This window comes from Gouania willdenowi, chromosome 21 (assembly GCF_900634775.1).
Source record: "Gouania willdenowi chromosome 21, fGouWil2.1, whole genome shotgun sequence".
In the NCBI taxonomy this organism is placed as follows: Eukaryota; Metazoa; Chordata; class Actinopteri; order Blenniiformes; family Gobiesocidae; genus Gouania; species Gouania willdenowi.
Window position 1 is genome coordinate 11,900,382 of NC_041064.1, and position 14,282 is coordinate 11,914,663.

Genomic DNA, 14,282 nt, shown 5'->3' on the forward strand with positions numbered 1-14,282 from the left:
GGCTGATATAGATGCTTATATATATGAATATTTCTCCTTCCCTGCATGCTCGGAGCTCTGTGTTTCCCTGTGTTGTGACAAGTTCACAAAAACATCATCATAACAAACTACTTGCAGGGGTCCTGAGCTGGGAAACCCTTGTTCACTTCCCTCTGTTAAGTGATTAGCCAATAGCAGCCTTTCTGATAAGATTTCCTTTTTGTCCTATAAGAAATCTGTACTGCTACTATGTGATTAACACTTCCTTTTTCTATTATTTTCCATCTGTTTTTGTTCATGCCAGAGCTCTGGAATAAACTCCACAAAAGATATTTTGGTCCATTTTGACTTATTGTACTGTATGTTCGAAAATTTCAATAACGGACGTTTTTCCCTAAACACTTAAGGTCTGTGTTGACTTGTAGTTGTTTTTGATTGAGTGTTCTGTCCTATCCACATTAAACTGCACCTCAGAAATCAATGACTGACCCAGTGTAAATCCCAAAGTCCGGATAAATCAACTCTCGGATGTCAAGCAAGTCCAGTTGCCATTACAAACCTTAACACACATAAGATGACCGGGATGTCAGTCGCCTACCTTCATTGGTCTGCCGATCTCTGTACACACTCTTGGAATTGCAGCTGTAACCCTCGATTTCATGAACAGATGAGGCTCTCCTCATGCTGCTGATGCTACCTCTGGGGAATGTGTTTGATAGGGAAGTGGAGGACTGATGTGGCTCTGTTTGGTACAGCTTCTCCCAGAAGAGTTTAGGAGATGAATGGTCAAGTGGTTCAGGGCCGACGCTGGCCTGGGAAGAGTGGCGGCTTGAACTTATGAGGGCATGCTTGTCATTGGCCTCAATGGGACTACATATGCTCTTAGTAGGTGAGGGAAGGCTTTCCATGGCCACTGAATCCTCATCTCCCTTGGGTGAGTCAACCATCACAGCGTCTGGGTCCTCTTGTGGAAGCGATTGCTTGTTGGTGTTCATTAGGCTCAACGCAGCCTGACGAAAGCGAAAGAATCGACTTCTTCCTAGAATTTAGAAGAAATCAGAAAAAAAAGCTTTATATCTAACAAGACGTGTCATGTCAGGCTTCTGAAAGGTTTTGGATTAGAGGTTTTTATGCCTAGTCACGTTTCTGAAACAGGCACAGAATTAAACGGCAGTGACGGTTTGGACAAAGAGAAAGTTTTAAGTAATTAAGAATAGGAGCCTGATGAAAGTGACACCCTTCTCCCAGCACCCTTCTTGCATGAAATTATCACCATCTGTTTCTATTTCCAGGCCAAATGTGTTGATGTTACTATTGCACCAGTGAGAGACAAACTCATCATGTTTCCTGGGGAAGAATCTGATGAGACTGTAAGCCTCAGTGTATGGATGTAAGCAAAACCTTTTTTGTTCTTTTCCTTCTCTCTTGTGGGGAGAAAAAAGGCATTAAGAGGACAAAAAGGGACCATGAAACATTTTCCTTTGTAAATGTTGTTAAAATCAAAGTTGGACTGTTTTTCCATTAGTACATTAAAAAAGAACATTGTGATTAAAATAATTATCATGAATACTTCTTAGTTTTACATATAAGTGAATAGCTTTACTGATCTGTGGAGTGTTTTGAATCAAATCAAATAATCACAACAAATACAACATTTTTCTTTTTTTTTTTTTTTAACTGAAATCAAATAATCTGCTGTAAGAGCAATCATACATAAAAAAAGAAGCAATACAAGAGCACTCAGAGAGCACAAACTTCTGCCAAGCACCAACTCACTTCCTTGCCAGATGTTGGCAGTTATCTGGATCAATGATTCTGATCATGGTGACATCATTATTCACACTTTAAAGGCTTGGAAGAAATGTCTATCCCCATTAATAACGATACAGTAGGTCCAAATGTATGGGATCCCCAATTTTTTCCGAAAGAGAGCAATGAAAAGCGCCAATCGGGTGAGATCCAGATGAAACTTGGGGGGTTAATTGAGCAACCAACCTGACATAACTGAGTCAGATTTAATAAATATTGGTCAATTATGAACCGAGACGTACATATTTGAAAATTTGCCAATGATGAGAGGCGAGGACTTATTGATTTTTGAACTGATCCAGAATCAGCGTATTGTGTAATCCTAACAGATAAATAAATAAATAAACGCCGATGACATTACAACAACAAACATTGCTACACAATGCCAACAGGGTCATCTAAGTTGAGATTGTTGAGTGAATAAAAAACAAATGTGAAGACAGTCATACCATAAAACATAATTGCTTACAGGCAGTATCTGAACCACTATCTAGAAAACAGCATTGAGTTTAAAATGAAGCACTGCATGCTCTGTGCCTCTGCTGTGTGATTTGTGAGAATGCCTTGGTTTGGTTCTTGACAGCATACAGGATTCAGAAAACGGTGTGTACTTGATGGCAGCTCAGGGAAAAGGGGATTACTCTCTGCACGGCTGAGTATTGTAAGAGCTGACACCTGCCAGCTTATAACCCACTGTCAGCACTGAATTTTAATTAGCCCCCCATGTCCAAAAAAAATCACCTCTCGGGGGACTTTAAAACCCTGAAATGTCAGAGGCTCTGGGAAATATTTGTACAGAAACGTGTCCAAAAATAGGAAGTCATTATGATTCCTAAATTTCGTACAAAGATTAAGGTTGCTTTAGTACAGAAATTCCAAATGTATCTTTTATTCCAAAGTAAAATCAATATCTATTCCCTGAAAAGATTAAAAAAAAAAAACAACAACATTAAGGTTATTTTAAGCTGAAGCATTCAATCCAAACTCTTTGTCCTTTTGACTATATACAAACACGTGTACATACATACACATCCAAACATACAATACAATACAATGCAGGAGCCTCAGAGGGATTCATACAAAAGGAACTGGATATCGGATCCCTGGTCAGCGAGGAGAGGCCGAGCGCCTCAGGTTGTAGAGGAAAAGAATGTCTCATTGACATTTCTGATACACAGTAGGATAAATAAAATATGGTATATGTAACAAAAAACACTACACAAAGAAATACCTATACATTATTAACCTTTTCCTACATGGTACGATTACATAAGGACTGGAACGTCACTTTGTGTCAAAATCTTTAACATTGTATACTATAAGTGTATTTAAATTTGTTGTTTGCTCACATATTGTATTATGAAATTAGTTGGTAGCATAACTTTCAATGAGAATCCACACTTATAATCACATCATCAGTTGAACAATTTTAAATATTATGCAAATCTATCCATATTTGTAAATACATGAGGTACCTCTAAGGCCTTTCTGTAATTATAGAAAGTAGCCTATTACTGTCCATCTTTACAGTTTACGTCCCACCAGAAAATCGCTATTTACAATTAAGGAATTGCTGTGTTGATACTTTTGGATTTTTCTTCTTGGATTTTATTCATTCAATTCAATTCAATTCAATTCAACTTTATTTATATAGCGCAAACAACAAAGTCATCTCAAAGTGCTGAACAAAATTCATCCATAGTGTCCATCGTATAAAAGAAAAAACCCAACAAGAGTCACATGAACAAGCATTTAGCGACAGTGGGAAGAAAAAACTCCCTCTTAATTTTGGGAAGAAATCTCCAGCGCAACCAGGATTCATTGTGCACACAGAAAAACCTGCAGTCATTAATTCTGAAACACGAGAGCAAATGCAAATGTTCCCTAACGGTGCTTATGAAGCAAGCGATCCATACGTCACATACTCACTTTGATCTGACTTTGTGGGCGATGTGGGGCTTATCTTCTCAGTGGAGTTGTCACTTCCTTCATCCAGCACGTACTCAAAGTTTAGGATGAACATCATGACCATGCCCTCTTCATTCTTCACAGGGATTATGTGGGTGTTACACTGAAAGTCAGAGCCTGAAAGAATAAGGAAAGTTTAAACACAAAAAACACCGAAGCAAAGGGTTAATACTATGATAAATATCATATTTCTACAAGTATATTGAAAATGTGAAATCAAATGGAAAAAGTAAAGCCAATATTTCCCTTTGTTTTTCACATAAACCGTGGCAAAGCTAAATGCTTTAAAGGTCACTGCCTTCATGTCGGAACAAATAACACTGTCAAGATGAAATGAGCATGCCTGAAGGTTACACAAAGATTATGTGCGCTTGTGTTTTCGTCTGATTTTCCATTTCTGTTCTTTCATGACTATTGTTGTATTTGTAAAAGAAAGTATTGTCAAGAAAGTGACGACCAATGGGCTACAATAGTCTAAAACAGAAGACAATTGTACAGCAATATGGAACATATAAGGTAAATAACAGGTAGTTTTAGACATCGTAAGAAAACAGACTAGAGTGAGGCACAAAATCAAATTGTCCAACTGTAATGTAATAGATGTGTTGCAAAAGCTATTGATGCCTGAAGGCACCGTTGCCCCCCTCTTAACACTGTGTATTATAACACTCTATATAACTCGTTCACAGCTGAGGTGATATCTATCGTCAGCGAAGACTAAGAAAATCTGTCTTGACCGCAAATTACGTTATTACTGACACCACCGTATTTTTTTTAGCACATTAGCTAAAATGCACGCTGATATTTCCTGTCTTCATAGAGCTGGACGATATATCGAGATACAAGATATATCGAGTGTTCTATTTTGGTAGTGTGGAAAATTACAATATTGCCTATATCGAAATACATATTTTCATAGCTTATTTAGTTTTAAAATACTTGTTTTAGGAGTCGCGGCTTTCACTACTTCTCAGAACAGCATGAAAAGCACAGTTAAATGGATTTCTGAGTGCGTTCTAACCCAGACCTTCCCCCAAACATCCACAGTGCAGAACTCACTCACACGTGCTGTCCCTTAGAGGAGAAAAAGATTAAAGTGCCTCATATTGTGCAGCTGTTTATAATAAATGTGTCTGTGTGGCATTTTGCATTTAACCCCTGTGCACGCCTTTAAATTTGCATACACTAGGTCACCTCGTGTACACAAACAAATAAAAGTGCTATAAAATGTACTCTATGAGTTTTATTTCTACTTCCACCACATCAGATCTTTTCAACTACTTCAGACATATCTATCGATTTTAAAAAAATTATATAATTCTTTATAAATATTTTTGATGAAAATATTACTGCCTTGATTGTGTCATTAATTGATAGCAGAATAGATTTTAATTCATTGTTAAAAAATAGTGGCAACATTTCATTCAACTAGCTGTAAAAATGACTGGAATATTGAGAGGCAAACAAATAAAAACACCCAAAATGTCACTTTTGGTCACAAAGATGCTCCGAGGGTTAACCCAGAATTGTCTTTCTGTTAAGACATTATTAGAAATAAAATTATCGTATAGCATATCGCAATTTTGCAAAAAAAATAAAATATTGAGTTATGAGTTTTGGTCCATATTGCCTCAAACAAACAGTAGATGTGAAGTAAAATCTACAAAATATAAAGCAGTAATACTATTTTATCAATTAACCCCAATTTTCTCAACCATTGTGAAAGAAATGTGGTTTTTTTGCGTTAGTAAATGTATTATTATGGTGTTTTTTTTAAAAGTAGTGTCCAAAGCAGTACGAAATGAAACATGCACAAAGATTTGACTTACATAATGTATCTTGGAACGCCAGTGCTCACTTCGGGGACAAGCGCTTTCAAAAATAAAAGGTCTATTTCAGGAAAATCTATGTTTCTCTGTCCAGCTTTGTCTGTCTGTCATTTCTTTTCACTTGTTGGGTGTTGCTGCTCTTCACAGAGGAAGCATATTACCAGTGTTCAGTGTAATCTCCTCAGGGCTGACGGACACCCTGCCAGCAGCATTCATTAGCAGTAGACTTGCTGTCTGACTAAATATAACAAGCTTCGCCTGTTCCTGCATGCCAGTGTTCTTTTGGAAGGATTTCTGCATCAAAAATTCCCAGGGGTGATGTTGAACTGGCAGAATAATAATGTGATTTCATTAAAGTGAAAACAGCCATTATGTGCGTATTGGCATTTATGCACCAGTGGACAATACTGTTAATAACTACATTAACGTCAAACATTACACATCATGATATAGCTGCATTGAATTATGATTATGTGAACTTTACACCTATGGTATAAGGTGTAATGCTGGCATAGGCGAGTACAGTAGGAGGGAAGTACAAAGAGAATTCCCAATTATTTTCTTTTCCTTTGCTGCATTTCCCAGGAATCCCTCACCTGTAAAACTGGTTATTTTTAGCTGCTGACTCAAAGCCAAGCTCATTCTCTTCCCAATAGAGAAATTTAACTTCATTTGAATGCATACTTCAAGTGAATTATAAGATTCAAACAGTGCATTTTATGATAAAAGTAACATTCGCACACATGTATCTAATGTGCCTACATGCCATTGTAAAAAGTGTACACAAGTCATTTTTACCACAACACAAACCAAAACATTTTTAGACTTTTTTGTATTTTGTGTGTTCAAATAAGTTCTCCACCATTGTTCTGTGTTTCGGTTTATTCATATACATACATACAGTATATATGTTACACACACACACACACACACATATGGCAAAGCAAAACTGAGAAAAGCCTTGGCAGACAGTACTGATTCTAATTATGGGTGAGAAAATAACAAATGTGTAAACAAACTGTTCATAGAGGGAAATATGCAAATATACTCTTAATTACTGAAACCCAGTGAAAAAAGAACTGTTTGATATCAGGCGATATCTTCTGGGGTGAAAATGCAAAAAAAAATTGTGGCCTTTTTGTTTTTCAGATGTGCCGTTTTAGCTTATTATCCATCCATTTTCTGACCCGCATGCTCCTTTTTCTGCTGGTGCCTATCTCCAGCTCTCATTAGTGGGAGTACACCCTGAACAAAGCGCCAGTCCATCACAGGTCAACACACACACACACACACACACACACACAGATAGACAATCACTCACACTCTCATTCACTCCTAAAGGCAACTTAAACCCTCCAATCAGCCTAAAAGTCATGTTTTTGGATTGTGGGAGGAAGCCGGAGTTTCTTGAAATAAGAAAAGTTGACATCAAACTGCAAAGGTATGAACCAGTGCACATGCACTGTTGCTGTTCCCATTCAACGTTCTTGAAGCCAAAATACGGTGCTTAGGGGCGCTTCCATCTTGCAAATTTTACTTAAATTTGACGTAATTTACCAGGAGCCCTGGTAACATGCCCCACCAATTTAGCGTACTGCCCTGATGAGTTACGCAAGCCCAGCTACACCGTGAACTAACGTATCTTTCCCACTGAAAATTCAACCGAAGTCTTGTTCAGATGATCAGATCATAGAGATTAGTACTCGTACTGGTAGCTCAAAAAAAAAAGGAAAAACTGAATGGAAACGTTTAATGGTGTCTCGGCTTTCCTTCACGACGTAACTGCTTATGCTGTTCACTAAAAGAGCTACGCAAGAGCCGAGGCTGTCAATCATCATCATATATGACGTCAAATCCCGTTTTTCAACCTCAAATAACTTCACAGAAAAATGAGCACTTGAACAAAATGTAGGCTGATAACTAATGATCAAAGCAAACTTTAGGTTTGGAAAAAAAAATGATGTGACGTGTATTGATGCTTTACATCCTACAGAGGATGTCCCGTCCATTTTTTTTTAACAGTCTATGGTATGAATAGGCAGGATGTGACTGGGAATGGGTGTAATGGTGTATCTTTCCTTAATGTTTTATGCACTCATGGCACTCGATGGTTCACAAGGTTATCCCAGCCTTTATGCATCAAGCAGTGAGCTATTAAATATAAATAAACTTGAACTGAATGTACCACTGTGCATATAAATCAAAAAGTTTTTTACTCTTAAAAGCCTTTTAAAGAGTAACTAAACCCCCAAACCACTTTTTTCTTCTGAAAACAAATGTATTTGTATTTCAATTTTGTGTATTTAGTTGTAAAATATGAGTGACTGGCCTCTATGGGTTGAAACCCGGGTATTACAATTGTATTTTGCTATTGGCTGAGAACATCTGTGACATCATTGGACCATCTTGTGTCACTGTTGGCTCCACCCCTCCTACAAAAACTAGTACCTGTTGAATTATGAATAGAGAGGTATAGTGAGTATTGAGTAGCTAGTTAGGATAGCATAGATAGTTCTTTGGAGGTTTTATAGTATAGACTGGGCGTGTCTTAACTGCTCCAGGTGCCCCGCCCATTATCAAGGCACTTTTTGAATATCCTGCTACTTGCAATTCAGTCAAAACCATGGGTTTAGTTACTCTTTAAGTTATCCTTCTTTATGGTTACATGGTGAGGACATACTGGCTACATTTAATTCAGCTTTTTAGTTTTTTACACAACATTTAGGACTTTTTATCTATTCATCCATCCAAACTCTGCATTACTCATTTGGTTCAGGGCAGTGGAAGCCTTGAGACGGCGGCACAAAAGTATCTTGAGATAGACACTTATAGACACAAAATATTACCCAAAATATTTGTTTTTAATACAGTAATAACACATGAATGGCATTCCTTTAATATGCCTTTAATAATTCCTCAAAGGGAAATGATAAAAAGTTGAATAAAAAAGCACAAGCCTCTCACAAAAAAGAAAAATAGGAATGTGAACCCACTGATAAACACAATCATCCAAACACCATTAATTAGTTATTAGGTAACTGTTGTTGTTTTAAATAAAAAACTATCACACCATCTTTTTATAACTAAAGCCTTACTTCTTCTGAGGTTAAATGATGTTCATTAGTGTTTGAATATGCAACAAACAAATGCTTTGTGTATAATTCACTCTCGTAAATAAAGCTTTGTGTTCATCTGATGGTGAATTCAACAGGAATTACTCTGACCTGCGTTTACTTTACCAGATGGGGAAACAATGGTCAAGCTTAAAGGCTAAAGCCGTAGGGGTCTCTTCTCATCTGCTCTCCTGCTGAATGTCACCTCTACCAAAATGGATCAAAGGCTTCTTCTCTTCCATACAGACATTGAAGCTCTAAAAATGATCTGATAACACGCCTCCAATCACAGAGCACTCTTTATTTTTGGTCGCAGATTTACGTACGCACGCCTCTGGGCGTTTGTCCCCTGTCAAGGATCAACCGTAGCAGTGGAGGCAGTCAATAAGGAAACCAGGCTCCAGGTTTTGATGCATCAGTTTTATCTGTTTATTTTTTAGTTTGCACCACAAGCACAGTGTACTTCAATCTCCATTCCACTCTCTACTGAACAGAATGAATGTCCTTATATACAGGTGTACCACTAATTAGCCTGTACCAAGCATGTGGTGACATATAATGTGCATATTAAAAGTACAACATAAGTATCTACACAAACACTTCCTAACAGACATTATCACAACACTAACCCTGTATTAAAATCATTAATCTTATTTACATCTCCTAAATTATTAAACTACATATTTACATTGAGCTACACACATCCAGCTCCCCTGTTCCTAGTCTCTGCTTGGTCTCTCCCACCTTGAACTATAAAAAGGTGTCCGAAAGCCCCGGGGAATTCTTTTACCCGAACACCTCAGGAAAGAGGAAGAGAGCATGCACAGGTAAGCTTTGTTGAAGATCACATTTCAATCACATGCAAAATACCAGAACATATTTAATTGTTTTATCTTTCATGTCACTGCTAAGTTATTTATCAATTAACTTAAATTGTATTTTCTGTGTTTATCACTAGATGAATCCTGTGGCCTGAACCATGTGCTTCACCATTTGACCAATAAATCAATTAAACCAATACAACAAAAATGTGTCTCTTAATTTCATTAAGCACTGCAGTTTGTCACAGTATTACAATTGACTCTTTTTTTTTAAATTACAACAGTTCATAAGTGTAGCAGTCCATAAGTAACGTCACCTCGTCGTTACATCCCCAGACAGACAAAAAAATGTTGTAAGACGAAAAGAGAGCTTTTCTTTTCATACCTAAATGAAGTGGGGAGGGCATGTGACCAACAGTGTTACCCATGACTTGAAAAAGGCAACTAGAGCCATTGATGAAGAACAACTGTGTTATTCAGCTTCTTTTTGAATGCCATCAAAGGTCAAGCAATCCACTCAAAGTAATGTGAGGCCTATTGAATGTACCAAGACAATACATCATTTGGTTTCCCACGTCAAGAGTACAGTTTAGTTTTCCAGTACATACAGTTAGTACATACTGATAGACCGATACATTGGCAGGCCAATTTTTGCATTTTTTACGTGTATCGGCATCGCCCAAAGTGGCCAAAAGTTACAGTGTGCCTTTAATTTCAATAAATAATCCTTTTTTTAAAAAATTGAGACTCGTACCATTTGTTATTATCATTGAGCAATTTTTATGATTTAAATTGAGGGAGCAAAAGTAGTATCGGTTCAAGAAAATCGGCAGTCTGTATCGGTCATTGGCCAAGGCTGATGGAAAAAAATAAAACGGTATTGCTTCAAAAATAATTCTACTTACAATGTTCTCACCTGTCTGTGAATGGATCTTTATCTGTATCAATTAACACTAGCATGCCCAAGGTTTTCTTACTCCTGCTGCCCTGCCCAGAGGCCGCCAAATGACACTCATTTGCAACTCAGTGGGGCCACCTCTCTTATGTAAATAAAGCCATTCGATCGGAATGTGCAGCTGGGCAGTGACAAACTTTGGGGGTTGGTGTAAATGATGGCCAGTGTTGAGAAACCAGTTTCTCCCAGGTAGATGTTTGTTAATCCAAATAACATTATATGGAATTATTGGATAAGAATGGCCAAATTAATATGAGCCATGTGTGTTGTGATCAATTAATAAACCACAATAAATAAAATTAGAAAAAGAAAAACAGTAATAAAGCAACCAAGCTCCTGTTTCCTACTCCTGTATTTTCACTATTTACCTTTATTGTTTTTGTGCTTATAAATCAAATGTATTGTTGCTATTTATGGTAAAGCAAGATTTCCGAGTGTGAAAAGGACTGTTTGAGTTCTCACTTTTAAAAGGTAAATTCACGTGGTCCACCATTCACTAACCAGGTCCATGATTATTTTATTAAGCTATTATTTTACAAATTTGAAGAAAGTGCACAAGATGCACAAAGAATCAATGCTTCAACAGGGAAAAACAATCTCAATCTCTGTTTACACCATCAGTTATGCTGACATTATCCCTCCTGACCTTTGACCCAATGCGGAAGTACTGAACCATAGTGAAAGTTTGAAAAGGCTTATCACCTCAAGGTGAAAAAATAGCCAACTCAGGGCAGATATTTCACTGACTCTGGCGACTGAGAAGCAAGGATGTCAAAAGTTTACAGCTCTCAGCAGGCTTTGGAGATGATCCTAAATGACGCCAACCCCTGTGACTCCGATGGAGAAGAAATATCCCTTCAGCTGAGTTCTGACTCTGAAATTTCTTCCGGTAAGATTTTCTAAACATCCTTTTTTTTGTTTGCTGATTATGGCAGTTGTGTTTTTAATGTTTCATTAATCACATCTCAAAAATATGATCACCCTATACATGAGGAGGATTCGCCACCTTCAGAAAAGAGAGGTCGCCTGGAGACACACGAGTGGCTGACAGAGACGGCAAAAGACGGCACAGTGTGGCGTGAAGAACAGGTCGGAAGGCCTCTCCATCACAGCCCAATTGAAGGTCACGTCACAGATGGAGAGCCAACTGCTTTGGCCAGAAGAAAGGTGACGAGTCGCTTACAGAGTTTCTTCTGCTTCATAACTCTGGAAATGCTTCGGACCATTCAGGAGTGGACTGTCCAGCATGCACTCCAGACACAACATGAGAACTGGTTCATGGCCATACCTAAACTAATGGCGTTCATTGCCATCCTGCTTCTGTGGGGGATTGTCCGCCTTCCATCGCTGCATGACGCATGGTCAGCAAAACTGGGACCGCCCCTGATCAACAGGATTATGGCTCGAAACCGTTTCAAGGACATCATGCAGCATCTACGCTTCGACGACAAGGACACACGCGGTGAACGAGTTGCGACTGACCGGTTTGCTGCAATCTCTGACGTTTGGGGGTCTTTTGTTGCCAACTGCATCACTTCGTACAACCCAGGCAGGCACATCACCATAGATGAGCAACTTTTTCCAACTAAGACTCGCTGCTGTTTCTTGCAATACATTGCAACGAAGCCGGACAAGTTTGGTATCAAGTTCTGTGTGGCATGTGACCTTAAATCCAAGTATGTGTGCAAAATCATCCCATATCTTGGCAAAGACCCCAGTCGTCCACCTGGGGAGAGATTGTCTGAAAATGTGGTGATGAAGCTTATGGAACCGTTTATGGACAAAGGAAGAACTGTTACAACCGACAATTTTTTCACTTCATTGTCACTAGCACGTCGACTGCACAGCCGGAAGAGCACCCTCCTTGGCACAGTCAATAAGATTCGCCGGTAGCTTCCAGATTCAGGTAAAAAGAATTTGGCCCGTGAGGAATTCAGCACACAAGTGTTTTCAACCTCTGGTGCCACACTGACTGTTTATGTGCCCAAACGAAAGAAGACTGTCTGCCTCCTCAGTAGCGTGCACAGCGTGGTGGAGACTGAGGCTACTCGGAAAAAAAAAGCCGAACACAGTCACCGACTACAACAGCATGAAATGCGGTGTGGATGTCATGGACCAGATGGTTCGAAAGTACACTGTGCGTTCAGGAACACGGCGTTGGCCAGTCGCTGTGTTTTACAACATGATTGACATTGCAGCGCTGAACGCACATGTGCTTTATCAGGCATGCACTGGGGTCAAGGAGAGAAGGGTGGACTTCTTGCTGGAGCTTGCAAATGAGCTTGCCCAGTCTCATATGGCAGCCAAGGAGGTGAATGAGCAAAACATTCAGCAACAACCACCCACACCTGATGTGGGGAAAAGGGCATTGTGCCAGGTGAAGTGTTGCTGCAGGAAAAACCGTGCCACCAAGCGTTGTATGTATTGTGACAAGTTTGCATGTGGCAAATGCATAAAGGAGGTGTGGCAGTGCCAGAATTGTTCACAAAATCTCTATTAAATAAATTTCACCAAGAATGCAAACAAACTGTTGCCGTCTCACTATTACTACCTACTACTTTCTGTTGCAAAAGTTGAAATATAAGTTGCAACCTCTATGTAGCTGCTGTATGGGAAACACAAAGGAGATTACAAAAGGTCTTTGTGTCCTGGAACCTACCTAGCCACCCCCCCCACCCTAGCTGAGGGGGGAGTAGTGGCCTCAGTAACATAACAATGGTCACAAGCTGAGTTGTTCACACCCGCCATCTGACACCAGCTTGGACATTAAAGGTATAGGTGTCAAATGACACCACTCTGGTCATGCTAGTGTTAAAGCCAGACCATCATTACCTATAATTAATATAAGATATAGGCTAACAAAATAGAAGTACTGTAATCATTTCCTTTTTTGGTTTCTTATTGTATTCTTTAATATACAAGTAAGCACATAAGTGCAACAAATTGACTAGTGTTCTTTCAGGCTATCCAAACATTCTTGCACCTCGTAAACAGAAGAGCAAGTTCACACTCATTGAGGAGTAAAAAGTTCAGCTGAGTTCCAACCTTTTTATAGCCTCTTCTGATGAGCCAGGACATGTTATTTACACCTGCTTGAATGACTGCACGTTGTATAAGAGCTAGCTCTCTTTTCATAGTGGAAATTTCATTACTGTGGAGACTATTTCCATTATTAATTATTCAAACAATACTGTCCAATCAAGTGATCGTCTGTATGCAACAATAAAGACTCAAATTAGAAAAGCGAATACAAAGCTCTAAAGATAACTTCAGGTCCCATTTACATTTAGATATGATGTAGTATAACAGTATGTAATTGAATAGCCATTATACATCTTTTGTATCCATGTATAGTTGGTCTGCTTTAGATAGAAAAATCAACATACACTGGGGTGCATTTGGGGTTTAAGGGTTTTGCTCATGGGAACATAATACCGGTCATTCCCGCACCCACTCCCCTGCAAGTCATTGGATTTGAACCAGCAACCCTCCAGTTACAACTCACAGCAGAAGCTTTAGGCCATGCACTGCCTGTGGTTCCCTCTCATTGCCCTTCACAAACTGTCAGATAGTTCATTCTCATATGATGAAATCTGACAATTTTCTCTTTGGGTCCTATTATGTTTAAGCCAATTCACAACAGGGCACAGGCCGCCAGGACTGGGATATGTAGAGAGAGGCCATGCAAACTAAGCCTTTGTTTGGAGTCCTCAGGCCTCGTGGCAATATGTCGCCTCTGCGTAACTGAAAGATACACAGCTTGGCCTAATTTCATCTTTGCTCAGCGTCTACTGAGCCATGAGGGATA

General features: G+C 38.9%; 1 protein-coding gene across 1 annotated transcript in view; it reads right to left on the bottom strand.

Moving 5' to 3' along the window:
• The window catches only part of kcnh7 (potassium voltage-gated channel subfamily H member 7), a 51,088-nt gene that overhangs the window by 26,420 nt on the left and 10,386 nt on the right, over positions 1-14,282 (bottom strand). The window contains exons 3-4 of the mRNA XM_028435301.1: positions 3,718-3,873; positions 578-1,018 (exon numbers count right to left, since the gene is read on the bottom strand). Of these exons, the coding sequence (XP_028291102.1) occupies positions 578-1,018; positions 3,718-3,873 (597 nt within the window). The remainder of the gene's footprint in view (positions 1-577; positions 1,019-3,717; positions 3,874-14,282) is intronic.